Source organism: Pomacea canaliculata, linkage group LG1 (assembly GCF_003073045.1).
Source record: "Pomacea canaliculata isolate SZHN2017 linkage group LG1, ASM307304v1, whole genome shotgun sequence".
NCBI classification, from domain to species: domain Eukaryota; kingdom Metazoa; phylum Mollusca; class Gastropoda; order Architaenioglossa; family Ampullariidae; genus Pomacea; species Pomacea canaliculata.
In genome coordinates this window covers 17,431,021-17,448,213 of record NC_037590.1, presented here as the reverse complement: position 1 = coordinate 17,448,213, position 17,193 = coordinate 17,431,021, and the positions used below count along the sequence as shown (strand labels likewise).

General features: G+C 38.6%; 1 protein-coding gene across 4 annotated transcripts in view; it reads right to left on the bottom strand.

Moving 5' to 3' along the window:
* Positions 1–4,344: 4,344 nt before the first annotated feature.
* Positions 4,345–17,193, bottom strand: part of LOC112573544 (acetylcholine receptor subunit alpha-like) — a 54,266-nt gene continuing 41,417 nt past the window's right edge. For 2 of the 4 annotated variants that reach the window (XM_025254033.1, XM_025254043.1), the window contains 6 exons: positions 12,913–13,106; positions 10,195–10,304; positions 7,491–7,943; positions 7,106–7,191; positions 5,567–5,682; positions 4,345–5,036 (listed from right to left, as the gene is read on the bottom strand). In XM_025254033.1, the coding sequence (XP_025109818.1) occupies positions 4,530–5,036; positions 5,567–5,682; positions 7,106–7,191; positions 7,491–7,943; positions 10,195–10,304; positions 12,913–13,106 (1,466 nt within the window). In that variant the 3' untranslated portion in view covers positions 4,345–4,529. Of the gene's footprint in view, positions 5,037–5,566; positions 5,683–7,105; positions 7,192–7,490; positions 7,944–10,194; positions 10,305–12,912; positions 13,107–16,069; positions 16,732–17,193 lie in introns of those variants that run through there. The other 2 variants (XM_025254023.1, XM_025254037.1) reach the window with 2 other exon arrangements.

The window sequence follows — 17,193 nt, the reverse complement described above, 5'->3', positions numbered from 1 at the left end:
TCGACCGTCTGCCTGAATCGGAAACATAACTAAAATGCTATGACTAGTTTGACGAGTTTCTATTTTTTTTAAGGAATGGATGAAATAAGCAAGAAGCGAAGAATAAAAAGAAACCTACCCACATTTAGCCAAGGAAAAAATATGACATATAGTGTATATATATATACTTTTTTTAATCATTCACATTTTGTTTTACAAGTGTTGTCGATCTGAATGTGGCAGCGTTTGTATGAGATAAAGAATACACAAACAGTAAGAAGCTTTTGATATGGAAGTCGTAGACGTTGAGATTGAGGATATACGCAGAGAGAGAGAGAGATAGACAATGAGAAGACAGAGAAGGAAAGAAGAGAGAGTGAAGGGCAGGAAGAAAACAAAACGGTAAATGTATCTGTGAATGACAAAAAAAAAAAAAAAAAAAAAAAAAAAATCGCTCTGGAATTAAGAGAATGGGTTTCGTCAGCTGCATCAAAACAAAGATGTAATTTAAAACATTTTCAGCAAGGTTCATAGAGGTTTGCATTAGATAAAGTCGTGTTCCTCCCCAGAGGGCTACATTTTATTTTCATGTAATGTACCTCTCTGATCTCTCCTTCCCATGAATCTCTCCGGGAGCGTCTCTCTTCGTCTCGCTATGTTTATTGTGGAGTAGGAGGTGGTTAGAAGAAATTAACGTGAGATAGGTGAATATATCATGTATGAAAGCGTTAGTCAACTAACCCTCAGCCATCCACCAAGCCAGCCAACCAAACCGATGAGTATTTGAACTCAAGTAAATGATGAGCTTGAATATTGAAATGAAAAAGCTTTGTCCAAACCAAAAGCAATGGGAGCGAGGTCCTCACTTTAATGGAGTAAGGGACACTACTCAAAAATCTGCACAAATGAAATTATCTGGATGCTTGCCCTTAGATCACTAGCTTTTTGAACAAGACATTGTTGGTAAACTTTTTAGAGTGACTTCCATCTCACCCAGCTTTGAACCTTTTAATTATAGTTCCTCTCTATTTTGGTTTTGTAATTGTTTTACTCTTTAAGAAACAAGTCAGCTTATCGTTTTCTTCCTTATCTTCGGTTTACAGTAGGTTATATTTTAATTATTTACTCAGTATAAAATGATCTTTAAGTACGAGCATCTTTATCATCACATCATGGCCTCCTCATAATCGTCGCTGGGTCTCTTCTCTCGCGCTTATGAGTGTATACCTGTACTTTATTTTTTAATTTTTTTAATTTATTAATTTGTATTTGCGTTAGTGTGCTAACTTAGTTTGTATTTAAATGATTTATCCGTATTTCTCAATCGAGTTTCTTCGAGAATTTTTGTGTTATTTCTGACTGAATAAGCATGCTGTTATTTTGAATGTGAGATATATGCGTGTTGGTTTTCTCTGTCTACCCAAGTGTCTGCATGAACGGCGCATACGCATATACATGTATACTATAACATCATGTTTATGCAAGAAAATGAGTGTTTTGTACTATGGTGTATGTCTACAGGTTAATCACGGCCAAGAGACGAGGATGGTGAAAGATGACAGAGATACACCATGAAGTAATAAGTAGGCTAGAAGTTAGAGAATCAAATGCAAATAATGAAGAAGTAAGCAATGAAAGAAATGACAACATATCACACGTAAAACAACATTACATACTTCACCATGCCATTAATGATAGACCATAAAGAACACTTCACACCCGAGAAACGTAAATTCTTCATTTTGAGTGTTGTAGCTTTCAAGTTCAGATGTTTAAGTTTGTTTAGTCAGTTTTGTTTTTTTTAAGCTCGGTTTTTGTGTCAATATTTCAACCGTAACATTTAGATATGAATTTTTTTTGAGACTTCTTTCACGTAGACCTGAAGCTGTTACGAAAGCTTTCTGATCCACCTTTTGTGCAGATGACTGAGGTGATGTAAGGTGTCTTGACAGACATCGGATGTAGCTTTTATTTCCGACTTTCACAGAGACGGCCAGAGTGCACGTTGTGCTTGACGTGGCATTACAATGTGGCTGCACACCATACCAAGTATTACTGAAAATGGAGTCTGGTGTGCCCAGCACTTCTTGGACAGGAACAAGAATTTACTTGAGCAACATGCATATATGCATGCACTAAAAGGCCAAAGACATTCACCACTCTCAGCCCAGTGGTTTGGACATTGAATAGAAATGGATTCAATCCGTCTGATGGCTTTCTGACAGACTTGCAAAGGTCAAAGCGATAAGAGTCTCGTTTATCTCCCTTACAATGACCACATCACCATGATGAAACAAAACAGAAGATACATTTCGACCCCCGACGACTGAGCCACCAAATAAAAAAAAAAAGATGTGTATAGACACTTCTTAAGATATCAGCGCCTGCAAACACAATTTTTCAGAGAAAGAGAAATAGATGCAGAAAACTATAACAGCAACAAAATAATTTGATCTCACGCATGTTTTCTGGCCATGGAACTTATCAAATGCTCATTATATCATTCGTTAATGTATTTGTTGTTCCTAGTTAAAATTCCCTTCCACATCAACTTATGTAGTTTTTTGTTAGTATGTCATTAATATGAGCAATGCCAAAATTAAAATAAACTGCTTAATTTAAAACAAAAATACAAGAGCCACAATAAGAAGATATTGATGGATATTTTTTATTAAGGGAAGTAAGCCTGTCATCCAGCAGGTCACAGAATTACATAAGAGTAGAAACTCGGAGATAAGATTAGGAATATTGTAGTTTTCTCTCGTTTCTCCGTATATATATATATTGTTGAGAAATGGGTCTGCCAGGTTAGTTCAGTGTGAAAATATGGTTTTGTGGGTCTTGCTTGCAGACCTGCGTGGTTTTTACAGTGGTTGTTCATGACTTAAAGTAATTACAGGGCTACACCATTATAGTAATCACAGGCCATACCGTGAAGACAATCACAGGGGTACCCGTGTGGTCATCATAGAGTTCCTTCATTACAGGACTCGCTAGGCTACATATTAAGGTCTTCATCTCTCAAACAAAGGGCAACCTCTTCAACACAGTGCGTGAGGTGGAAATCTGAAGCTTGTGCTGAGTGAGTAAAAGGACAGTTTGTGGAGAAACAAAGAAAGAAGCAATTGAATAGGAGAGACTATGAAACAGAAAACAGCAAGGCAGATAGCATTAGGTAAGTGCTGATGCATAAAAGTGAATAACTTCTGTTAGTTTAAGTAATAAAAATGGTGCCATCTGTTAACCGTAGTCATGTTGAATTTTTTTAATTGTCATATATTTACAAGGAATTTTACATCTGTAAAGTTGTTTGAAACAGCGTGAGACAGCGACATTAATAAATAAATCCGTTTTCACCATTTTTCTGAAACCAGGTGATAGTGCCTGACTGACTTTGCTTAAAGCAGACTGTCTGCCATATTGAAGTTAATTGGTGATACTGTTTCAGTATTTGGCATGCCGTGCCAGTGTTTCAATTTTTTTTAAACGCTGTTAACGTTGTATGTTTTTTGTTGTTGTTGTTGTTGTTGTTGTTGTTGTTTTAGAACTGCTTTAGTTTTGATTTTAGAACTTAAGAGAAAATATGTCAGTGTTCCATTCTGGTTTGTATGGCATTACGAATGGTAAGCTGTTTACGGTGACTTAACGAAGTTACATTTTGGTTTGCGAGAAGAGTCTACTAGTTTAGGTCTATAACTTACCTGTGATTTCGTGACTGGATATCTTGCAGCTTCTCTCAAACAGCAGCAAAACACTGATGTTACACAGAGAAAATGAAGTAAATAGAACGGATCGTACAATAAAAGGTAGAGTAAAATCTCTAAGTTTTTCGTGAAATGTTGGAAAATTCAAGTACATGTAGTTGATAATATAAAACACTAATATCCATTTTGATAGAGCGAAGAGTGTGTGTCTGCGAGTTTGCTTGCATGTGTATGTGCGACTTCACGTACTTGTCGGTGTAGCAACGTGTGTGTACGTATGTTGTTTTGCTAATGTAACGTGTAGATATCTAACATGAACGTGTGTGACACATTTATACACTCCTCGACAAAAGATTTCACAAGGTCCAGAGCGTTTGTCTCGCCATTGACAAAAGACTCTCGTCTTCCCTTTACAGCAGGTCCCAGTAGACGGCGCTGCATTACGATAAACTGCTTTACTACGTCACTGATGGTGACCATCTCATATTGCCGATTAAAATATTAAGACAAGCAAATGTGTCATCCATACTATTAACACCTCAGGAGTCTGTCTCAACATTTATAGTGTAATGTATCTATTTAAGTGCGCACTCTGAAATCAAACTCCGAGCTCTGTTGCCTTTTCACAAAGAGTTCTGTATTACCAGTGTTGGTAGCCATGTTTCAACATTTAAACTTAAGAGGTTGTCATAAATACATCCGTATTTTCTCTGGCACGATTGTTCTGTTCCATGTTAGAAACTGGGCGCCTCACAGTTAGATGAATATTGTGATTCCACGAAACAGTTTTAAAATCCGAGATAGAGAGAAAAAACAGAATATGATGCGCCAAGAAGATCGCCATAATCACGTCTGTCCTAGGCCGTCGTTAACTGCCTCTGATTGCAGCAGCCTCGTTTCGAAAAGTGTGAAGGCGGAGACGACGAGGACGGCCAGATAGAGGAAGAAGAACAGCCTGTCAAGCACGAGGGCCACCACCTTCCATTCCCTGGCTTTTTTCTCCCCTTCTTCTTTATCAGCCATGCGTTCCGCGATGCATTTCAAATGTCTGCGGATCTCCTTCACCTCCCACTCCAGGCTGAAGAACTGAGGGAGGAGGTTACTCATCACTTCCGGTGGGACATCACTCTCGCTGACGGAAGGGATGCCAGGGTTGCCGTTCGTGGTGGCGTACTGCCGCTGGGTGTCGCCTTGCTGTTCGCTCATGCCTACCCGGTCGTACTTGATATCCGCGAGTCGTCTGTCACGTGCGTTTGTGGCGTACACGGTGGCGCTGTTGGCAGCAGCAGCCTCCTTAGGGCTAATGAGCTGGGCCCGCATGCAGAAGACGTAGGCGAAGACGTCCACCATGATCTGAAAACCACAAGCAACACATTCAAACCACAGGTGGCACTGTGAAAAGTACCGTTCACTCACTATAACAACAACAACAACAACAACAACAACAACAACAACAACACATAGATTATTACAGGCTACACATATCAAGGGGTAAGCAAATAAATAATCATATGAGACAGCAATATGGAACAACCACAACACACTATCACTGGTTACATAAAGCGGTACTGCTCAGCAGCATCAGCCACATCCAAACCACATAGGTTTCGAAGATGTGTGAGTTGAAGTATCATTGTTTCACTCGGGCAACACTTCTTTCTAAATTTCTGCCTTGAATGTGATTGTTAAAAACAGATCCTGCCAAGCGAGAAACAGTTCTACTACAGATATTGAGTTGAGGATCTAATCAACATTGTAATACATTGTATATACAATTTGTTAGTTATTAAATAGTAAACCATTGACCTACACACCACCGAAGAACACACAAGTGCTTCGAAGTGCACATTCACACGCGCACGTAGTCAGTGATTGGTGCTCACCTTTTTGAAGAGTCTTGGTACGTTGGTGCGGGAGCCGTGGAAGTAGAGGTTTACCACCACGACAGACAGTAGGGTGGACAAGGTGATGAGCACCATGTTGAGGCAGTAGTAGGCACCTGTTACAGATGTGACGTCAGTGAAAAGTACATCTTGGTCAGATGCTTCTACCTCTTGTCTATGCCGTTGACTCGATGTGTTTGTATGTGCACGTGTGTGTGTATGTGTGTATGTCAGAGAGAGAGAAAGAGAAAAAGAAAGAGTTTTTATAGTCGCATGCGGGTATAAGTTGTGTGTGGGTGGGGGAGGAGCGCGAGACACTTTTGCGCATTAACGTGAACATACAGCAAATAAAAATATATACGTAGATATTTGTTCTCTCTTCCTTTCTCTCCAATAAAATTAGCTCCTTGCTAGCAAGGTCTTCATTTATCTATCCTCCCATTTTTTTCTTCTCCCCGTCACTTTTACTGTACTTTGCTAGCTGGAGACAATAACACGCAAATGAGGACCCACGATAGCTCAGGTGGTTTAACGTTATCTTCATCATCTCAAGCGCAGATTCCTTTTCTCCTCGTCTACCGAGTCCTAGCGCAGTATGGTCCACGAAACCGTCGTATACTACTTCTCTCTCCTTTATTCCTTTTCGCTTTCTCTTTTCCTTTCTTCCAATTTTCTGCTTCTTTATCTTCTTTATCCGCACTTGTCCCTTAAACGCTACTCGACGGCTGCAGCAGGTGGGCCGATGCCTCATCAGTGGTCTTTGCCAGACTGTGAGTGTCGGGTAAAGAGGCCTGGGCATGTGACTGAGTGTCAAGACAAGAGTCCTCACGCTGCCAGCCTGGACTGGGAGAGAAACACTCGAGGAAACAAAGGAAAGTAATCGCGAAGTCTTTCTGTCTTGGCGTCTGAAGACAGCCTTGGAAAAAGCGAGTCAATGTTTCTTAGGACGCGACTACGAGCACTCGTAGTGCTTATAATACACAAAAAGAGGAACTTCTTCCCGCCGTGACGTCACGATTAACGGTTAAGAAGATGGACGTCAGAGGTCACAAACCTTGGGTTGCCAGTCTCTAGACCAGACCTGGGCAAAGGCCGGCCCGCGGGCCGGATCCGGCCCTCCTCCTGTCTCTGACCGGCCCGCCCGCTGGCGAAGGATAGTATATGTACTATACATACAGTATTGGGTAAAACTGAGTTAACTATATTAGTCCGGCCCTCTAAAACCATCCCAATTTCTCATGTGGCCCCTTGGGAAAATTAATTGCCCACCTCTGCTCTAGACCTTTCTCTTTCCATCCCTCAAAGCGTACTCATAGATAGATAAATAATTACACTCATAGATAGATAACTAGATAACGGGATAAAGGGCGACAGCGGTGTATTGACAAGACCATTGTTATGCAAACACGAAGTATGATCTGCGAATAGGAACTGCTACTTGGAAATCTTACACACAAGTTCACTAAAATGCATGAATCATTTTTTTTTTTCAAACGCATGCGAGAGAAAATTATCAGAAGTATTTCCACACAGCCCTACCAATGAGTGGGATGCTGGAGGCTGCTGGTGGTGTCGACTCCGCCAGCAGTAAAAGTAGCACAAAAAACGCCACAAAAATGTTCATGTAAAAGAAAGAGTTTAAACTATTAAAAAAACTTGTTTAGCAGCTTTAAGTTTTTCAACGTGAAAATTCCCAAGCTAGATAAAGATTTTTTCAAGTTTTTAAGGGTTTATTAAAATAATTGTAAATATTTATCTTGAAAGACATGATTACTCTCAGTAAAAGTATTTTTATAACATTTTAAAGCTATATAGGTATATAAATCAAACATATACACATAACTAAAGTGATGACATAATTAGAGGAGAGAAATTGCGAGATAAAGGGAGAAAGCCCGGCTCGTTCAGTGGAAAGATCACGTTACCAAGCTGCATCTTAGCTGGCGACTCAGGCGGCAGCCAGAAGAGCACCAAGGTGAGCGAGGACAGGAGGACGCAAGGCAGGATGAGGATGTAGTTGTAGAAGGCCACCTTTCGCCGCATCTTGAGGTTGAAGACGAGGTCAACGTAGGGCTCCGGGCAACAAGGGTAGTACTTGACGTTGCGCTTGGCGCTGGAGTCCACGATGTCCCACTCGTTGCTGCGGATGTAGTCGTTGAGCTCAAAGTACGGCCCGTACAGGAACTGCAGGTCCAGCTTGGAACCGTCGTACGTCCACGAACCAAACTTGAGGTGGCAGGTCTGCACGTCGAAAGGGAAGTGCGTGATGTCGATGGAGCAAGAGGACTTGAAGATGGCTTGTGGGATCCACACCACCCCGCCGTCATGCGACACCACACACTGAGCGTCGCGCAGCTCGTTCAACCTCGTGTCGGCGCTGGGGAAAATGGGGGCAGGAAAGTCAAAGAGTCAAATCAGAAAAGAAAAGAAAATGGAAGGGAACGAAATAGGATAAATGACAACAAAGCAAACAAACATAACAAGGGAAAAGAAAACTGTGTCGAAACTACTTGTAGTAGTTTTGATCTTCACAATAAAGTCACAGACCTTGTACAAAATTTTCCCCCACAGTGCAGGGGAACATAAAGACAGCACAAAAAGTTATCTTAGAAGCATAGCTACGTACAAAAGCTACCAAAATAAACCCCAAAGGCATTCATTATCACGGACGAGTTGAAAAAAACTTTTTTGGCCAATTTCCTGCTTTTTCGCGATTATGCTGAAGCTGAGCTGCATTAATTGTCGGCAAAACCCATGGGCAGCCGCATTGTGAACTACAAAAAGCTCGGTTGGGCATAGAAAGTGTCAAGTCCTGCTAAAAGAGAAAAAAAAATTTACGATATTAGGAACAGAGAGAGACAGTGCGTGATAAGAATTTTCAGGAATATTTTGGACGTGTACACCGCACAATCACGCTAATCTCGCTTCAAGCTGCATGCCCAGACTTTTATCACTTTTTTCATCGAAATGTGCATATTACTTTTTTTTATTCGTTAACAATAGGTTAAATATCGGAGATAGTAATAAGACAACATATGACTCAGCGGTTCAGTCATACAGTTAATTGTAATTTACCAACATCTCTCTTTGGTTTCTCGAGATTTATTCCTTACTTTCGACCACGGAGATTCTATGTTATTCCACTCTGTTGATTAAGCATTCTTTTTGTCAAATAGGAAAGATTGCTAATTTTCGGTATTAAGCACTGATTTCTAAGAGAAACAGAAAACTAATAATGTGTTTATATTAAAAGAGCATAAGGAGGAAATTGCACCAAAAAATTAACTTCCATCAGAATTCGGTAGAAAAAATTTCCGCAACATCGTACAACTTCTAGATGACTTTTTATGCAAAGATTTGTTTTTTAAGAGTGTTGCAAATATCCCTGTTAACATTCTCTTTTAAAAGCCAAAACATCGGATCATCTGATCTTATAATTTTCAATCAAGCTTAACTATCACTTTTGACTTATCGTCGTTTTTTCTGGAACTTTCGCGGTTCTGAGTTTCATGGCGAACACGTCAAGGCGATTTGTCTCCGCAGAATATTTCCGAATAGGAGCTAACATGAAAGGACTGCTCAGTCACCGGAAATTGAAAAACTAATGGTATCTCTTTCCCTCTCTCTCTCTCCCCACCCCCTTCCGTGCCTTGCGGTTTTTTTTTTTTTCTTACTTTTTTCCCCTTCGTTCCATTTTTCTTTGTTCTCACAATTTTTTTTATTTGTACCCGTTCAATCTCTCAATATCATTATCTCCCTTTCCACATTTCCTTTTCTTCTAACAACGGTAATTAAGCGGGATTTTTTTTTTTTTGTAATTTGCAAGGACTGGAGATGGGCAAGCTCCTGCATATCCTAGAATTTTATAAAGGAAAACATGATGTGTACATTTTTAAGGGTTTAAAGTTAATAAGCAAAGATTTGTGTTAACCGAAAAAGGTTAGCAGAAAAGGTAGCAGGCTGTACTGATGAGAGGTTCTAACGATCACGTGGCACAAATAAAACTAATTAACAATTTAATCGATTATTTTGGAAGAGAATCTGTAAAAAGTTTGTATTAACATTAAGCGTTGTGTATTTCCGAAAAAACAACAAAGTGCCCCATGCAAACAAACAAACAAACAAACAAACAAAAACAGTAATAGAAAGCCGAAAGAACTTGCCTGTGACACAGATCGATTCATTATTAGAAAAAGAATTATGATGACGTTGACAATTAGAGAATCTCAAGGAATGCTAGAGACATTTTTAGGGTTTTACTTGATGAGTACTGAATCGTGATTTTTTTAAAAGGCTTCTGGGGATGTTGCACTGCTTCACAAGAAATGTTACAGGAATTTTATAAACTATTTATAACATTGCGTTTTCTTCTCTTTGTTCTGTTTGTGTAAAAGAAATTCAAACGAAAAATGTTAGAAAAATCATCATGAGAAAAAACGATAACTGTACTAAAAGTGAATGAGTGAGTTCAATGTAAAGTCTATGCAATTATGTTTTCAAGCCTATGTAGTATTTTTAAGACTAGAACAAATATAGTTTTAAAAAACTTTAAAGACCAGAACTAAAGAATTAGACTCAACCTTAAAAATAAGGTTTTAAAAGCCAAGAAAAAGAGACGCAGCCCTCACTAGTTGTACAGTTTGATGTCCGGTTTCCAGATGTCCTCGTTTGGAACCCTCACTGTGGTGATGTTGCCATATTCCTCCAAGTTCCAGCGAAGATACATATCGTTCCAATTCTGCAGACATAGGAATAGACATAGAGGAGAAGAACATTTTTGCAATTGTTTTTTTTTATTTTCAATGTCTTGTTGGAAATCCACAATACATTTGTCCCATTTGCTCACGTCTTTTTTCAACTTTCATGCATCTATTTTTCTATAGTATTTCTTTTTTTATTGCAACAAAGATTTATTTCTTAAAGTGTGTTTTTAATTCATCAAATTTTTTTACTGTCTCGATTACTATAGTATTACTTTTTTTCTTTCCTTTATTTCTTATTTGTACTCATTAATTCTTCAATTTTGTCTGTCTGTAAAATTCGCGTTGGCTAAGCACTTTAGGCGAAAGAGAAAAAGAATAGGAGAATTTTCAGTATCGTCTGTCTGCTTAGTCTTACAAAGAGTCACAATCACGATGTCCAACAAAGAATCAAGTGATATAACCATCTTGCAGTATAACCTTTAGCCGTCGCTCTTTTTATACAGCAGAAAATACATTTTACACCCGAGAGTTCAAATGTCATTTACGAGCCGCAGTGCAAAGCCAAGATTCGATCTTTCAATGTTACGGCCCGTTGGCTTTTTTAGGTTTATTGCATTTTCCCGTTGCTAAATACCTCGGCGGATGCGTCTTCGGGTCAACACGATGGCTGTTACTGGGTCGTCTGAAAACATGTTACAATATGTTTAATGTAAATAGTATAATGTAAAGCTTGGATGGCTTGAGGTGTCCTGGAATTCTGCGTTACGTAAGCATGCTTTGTAATTAATAATAACTGCTGAATATCTTTAACTGACTAACCCAAACATCTCCTTATCCAGACTTGCAGTCATTGTGCAATTCTTACGTGAAGAAAATAATTGGCAAAGTTAAATGGCAGGGAAAAGAGCTTGGTTGACAAGAAGCCATGTTTGTTTAGAGCTGACCCTCGTGGTATTAGACGAAGCAAGAGGTAGGGTTACTAAGAGTTAATTTTGTTTATTGCTAATCTGACAGTTTTTAACACCCTTGCCTGACTGCAAATGTTACCAATACAATTAGTGTTCGACAGAGTACACAAGTTTTCAATATGCTGCATGGAAACCGCAACAAAATGTAGAAAGGCAAGAAGGGGAGAGAATTCCCTGGTATTGTCATGAAGGCGAAAGAGAGTTATCCGGTGTTATCTCAGTGTTGCCGATCATGTTTCATGTTCTTTAGACTAGGTTACCAATGTTGTGTCGTGTTCTTTGCATAATGTTAAAATTATTGTTTTGTTATAGATGTTGCTTGATGTGACAGATATTATATCACACACATCGTCATAGATGTAGTTTATTATGTTTCGGGATAATATTATAGATGATGTTTCTTGCACTTTGAAAGTCGTAAAAGTGGCTTCTATGTTTCTGAGTAACAAGACACATGCTGTTAGTGTTCTTTACATCGTTACAAATGTAGTTTTCTGTTTTTAAAGCAACCCTTACAATTCGGTTTCGTGTTTTTTGAGAGTCGCAAATGTGGTTTCTGTGTTTTGACGCAACATTACACATGATGTTTCGTGTTCTTGATACGAGAAATTTTAGATGCATTGTGCAAGTAAAGACACCACCTTTGGACTTCATCTAACGACTGACTTTCTCTCACGCCAGCAGAAGCCAGCAAACATATCATCACAAGAGGATCGTTAGCATTTAAGAGACTCTAAAGCCAACAAAACATCGAGTTTGCCGTGTGTACGAGGGAGGGTGTCCTCCTCTCCCGCTGTTTACTGCCTGCAACTGATGATAATTTGATGACTTTCTAGACCAATACATCAACCGACAATAACAGAAGCCATGCAGGGTTTATTATCCGGCTGCCTGTAAAGGGAGGCAAAAGAGCCTAGGTTAATCATCTGGATGAACCAATACAAGACGAGCTCTCATTGATTGCCCTGATATAGTAAAGAGAAACTACATCGGAACGATGCATTTAATAGTATTTAGATTCTTCAGAACATTGAAAGCTGAATTAATAGATCATCTTTCCCCAGTGTTTGAATCTAGACAGTAAGCAAAATAAACATGTTTATATCCAATACAATTAAATAAATGAAAATTTTATTAAATATATGCACAAAACGCTAACTTAAGATATACACATATAAAGAAAGAATAGCATAATCTCTATGAACTACCAAAAAATTATATCAATCCCTACCATAGGTACTAAACCTCTAGTTTCGTTGTTACCATGTTTTTTTAAAAAATAAGTGCTACCCCAAATATAAACTTTAGTTAAGACAGTCAGCCAGAGACAGATTTCGCTGACGTATTGTATTTAAAGTAATTATATTATTTAAATAAACTAATATTATTAGTAGGTTCATACTTTAAATAAATGCATAGTTCATAATGGGCAATAATTCAACGGGAAATGGAGTCACAAGAAATTCAACCCGGAAATCAGGGTTTGAACAGTTATGACGATATTTAGAAAAAGATGGCATGACTGTATTAAAATAAATGTAGATTTTTGTACATAAAGAATATAAGAGATACCCCTGAAAATAAATCTTAATACCTCTTTATAAGCAAAGATTATTATAAGCCCCGGTCTTATTATGTTCGGGAGAGACGGTGGCCAGCGCCACACTAGACTCACGTAAGTAGCCCAGACGTTTGTCGTCAGGATTTGGTTCCTTTCATCGAGATCCATGATCTGGATCAACGACAAGCCGTAGGAGATGGTGATGGTGTCGTTCTGATCCTTCACCGGCCGCCCCATGATGCCCAGGCTCTTGTAGTCGCGGATTAGGTCCCGAATGAGGCGTTTCTCGTGGGACATCTCCACCGGCACTGAGGACACAGACAGGAGGACATTGGGAAACGCAAAGTCAATCATTTCCTGCCACGTAGGCACTAGACACGCTAAACTTTAAATGAAGTCTAGTATTTTTTTTAAGCGAGGATGTTTTACATTTTAGCTTCGAAAGTCAGTGACCGTTTATCGCATGCTGAAGTCATTTGTTCGTTCATTGCTTTGTTCATCTATTTGTTTGTTTATTCATTTATTGCTTGATTTGTTTAGTTATTTATTTTTGTTCTTTTGTTCGTTCTTTTATTTGTTTATTTGTTTGTTTGGTTGGGCGTTAACATGCCTGTTGGCTGATTTACTAAGACATGGAAAGATGAGATCAGAGGAACATACGAGCAATCGGGACTAATGTTTACAGACTTCTCTGTGTATAGAGAGAGAGAACTTGATGGTTAACGAGGTAACACTCAGCTAAAACAAAGCTGGCTGGCTAGCTCAAAACATTAGCAAAGACATAGAGAAGTGTAGTCATGAAGTAGTGACTCCACCTCTCCACGTGAAACTTTGGCTCCCAGTGTTTATCGAACCGAAAAGTCTGAAGTCTTCTGTTTGACACGAGAGAAGAGCGCGGGGATTTCCGTGAGATAAATAACCGAAAGGCCACACTTTCCGCTGTTTACGTCAGGTGCTTCACACTTTTTTCCTACTTGAGCCAATGAAAAAAGTAATTAAGTGTTCTGGGTTGAGCGTGGGTGGGTTGAGAGGGGAAGCGATTTGAGAGCGGGAAAAAAGCTTTAGAGAGGAAAATGAGGGAAACGATGAAAAATTTGACGAATATGAAGAGGAAGAGAAATTTTGAAAAATTGGAGGAGACAAAGGAGGAAGAGGACAACAACAATATGTTATTTATTGGCAAGGATAGACAAGGATAGATAAGCACATGCCTACACACACACATAAACCAAAAATTGTATGTTTGCAGAAAAATAAATTTTAGTTTTCATAGTGTGGATGAGTGTTTCAGTTCAATGTGTGTGTACGTGTTAATCACTTATGTGTGTGTTAATGTGCGCATTCTAGTGTGTGTTTGTCCTCTCTGTCTCTTTGTACCCCTCCAGTCTTTCTATTCTTTATCGGTCACTTCCTGAAATTTTTTATGTGTTGTATTATTTGGCAGATTCATCGAAACCAGAGACACTGCCAAAAAAAAAAACACATAGATGATACTATAATGTTGTTGAGAGGTTTTAACACTGGATTAGTCTCGAAATCACCCATCGGATTATTCGTTACCAGAGATATCAAATCTGGAAGGAGAAGCTGATTATTTTGTACGTCTGTGAAGGGTTTCAGCCAGAGGCACGAGACGATGCCACACGTCTTCACCTCAATTACAGACTCTGGAGGAGCGGATGTCCCCAAGGACACCAGAAGTGGTGTCGATCTATTTTCGTGACGTTTGTCCGACAGTCGTGTTATTTGAAGATCAACGATTTTATGTTTGCTCTCACCGCCAACAGCCGGCGGTAAACGACGGTGTATATAAATAAGCGTGGTTAAACATGGGTTTAACTTGGCTAAATAAATAGACATTCAGAAATCATCTTGGGAGAACTTCTATAACGTATAGCTGAAGGTGAAACAAGTTCTGTTTGAGTGTTATACTTGACTTCTTTCTGTAAGATAACTATCGCAATGTAAGGGGTGCTACGGATGATTTTTTTTGTTTTTTGTTTTTTTTTGTTTGTTTGGTTTTTTTTTGGTTTTTTGTTTTTTTTTTTTGGTGGGGGTCACGTTACAACGACTAGGACCAGTCAAGGGACAATAACTGAAAGGACTGACTGATAACATCGTTGTCTACAACAGTAAGAGGGAATCCTTAGTGCAATGGAGCCAACAAATACTTAAATATTGTTACTTTGAAGTGATAATTTATATTTATAGGTAAGTGCAGATCAACTTGACGTTCATTCATTCACAAGAAAAGATGAATTAGATATCTGATCCTTGCAAAATTAAAGTTTACTGAGTATGCAGTGATTTGGCTGTTTGTACTTTATCCGAGTCCTGCCAATTATGTTTCCTCTGTCAAGTCTTTACAAAGTAAAAGATCATGTTAATGGCAAAACCATGTACTGTCGTAAAAACAACTAAATCACTTATTTATTAAACTAGCAACCATCATATACAGGCACACCATATGTCTTTCCAACAGGCACGATCCTGTACATGAAAACAAACAAAAACAAACAAACAAACAAACAGAACAAGAACAAACAAACAAAACAAGCGGCCTACTTTACTTGAGGAAACCTGAATTTCTAGTTATGATGCATCTGTTGCCGTCTGTCATAAAATTGATATTGGGAAAGAAAAATAGCAACACTCTCGCCTGTTTTGTTCAAATATTCTAGAAAGTTCCATTCTTTGTAATGATTGATGAAGCTTGAAGAGAAAGATTCATTTCTACTATCTAGACAGATCATTAGCGGTGCTACTCAGTTTGAAATATAGTATTACTGTGAGAAGGAAGAGTTATTTTTCCATGAATATAAAATAGAACGAAAATATCGAGAAAAGTTATATATATATATAGTGAGGTATGTGAAAATTAAAAAAACTGTTGCTGTTTGATTTCACAGGATTTTATCAATAACTTATGCCTACTCGTGATTATTAAATTAAGTTGATAATTAGCTAATTGATCAAGAGACGCAAGTTAATGGATATATTGTACATGTGCCTATTTGTCTCATCTCAACCTTTTGTCTCTCATTCTGTCACTACTACAATCAATATATGTTCTAACGAAAAATAAATTAAAATTTATAAGAACCCTGCGATAAGTACGGCAAGTATTTCCAACTGGTGTGTGTGTGTCAGCTAAATCTTCATCATCAATTATTTTTGAAAAGCAAATAAATGGCAAAGAATTCCACTCTATAAGGATACATAAAAGTGATTACATGTAAATTAAGAAAGAAAGATGTACACGTCTGCTCACTTTCATGACTCCAGGTGTCTGAAGAATGATGAGGCGACAAAGAAAATAAAACATCATCCTCACCTCGCTTGCTCGTAGACAGATTCAGACAGAAGACTTGGAGGATAAAGATTCCTTCCAAAAGACATGAGAACGCCATGCCAATGAGATGAGAACTTTTCCCTTCCTGGCAAATAAGACTCACACTATAGGAAAGAACAGTGTTTGTCTTGAAACACTAAATCAAAGAGAAGATCACACGACACTGACGAAGAGAAAAAACTCTTGAACAAGATTCACTCCGCTCGGCGCATGATCATTTGTCACTTGTCTCCAAGGTAAGAAAAAAAACCTCCTTGGACACGCAGACGCATTTTTGTTGTCAAAAATGTGAACAATGCCGAAAAGTGGAGTAACTACATTCCAAAGAGGTCTTACGAAGCTCAGTTTACAAGATATTTGTAACACGGCACACTCTAGCACTCAATTCTTTTTTGTAATTACTTGAGTAGAATCCAAAACAAACTGGTTCCGAAGAGTAGCAAGATATGAATCGCGGTGGTAGAGATGTCGGGTGGCTAGTTACACACCCGAGCCTGGCGACAAGGAGTCAGCCCCATGTATTGATTGGCTGACAAGGCTACAGTGTCTGCAGCACCAACCTGTGGGCGGCACCCGCATCCTCCACCTCGCGGCTCCTCCATCATCAACCACAGCAGAGGTTCTACCGGTATTTTAGTAGATGGTGTCATGTAGATCGCGAGCGTGTGTTTCGTAAACTTTAACCTCTAGGTTACCAACAAATTACTTTTGTTTAAGTCTATTAAGTCCAAACACGTCTGTATGGTTCGTCTTTATCATCAGCTAGTCAAATATTTTGCCTTTATACGGATAGAAAACATTTCTAAAAGACAGAATACCATAAACATCTTAAAAATACAAGTTTAACAAATCCTTGTGCTCGTTAATACGAACGCTTTTTAACTCTTTAATTAAACTAATTTGCCTTGTGACAGTTTCATGCAGGTATCGGTGGCTCGAACGTTTGTTAATTAATTCTGAACAGCTTGAATCCCGTCGTTATATGATGAGTGAAAATTTTCCTGTCTCTTCCTCATTTTTCACACATATATATATATTAATAA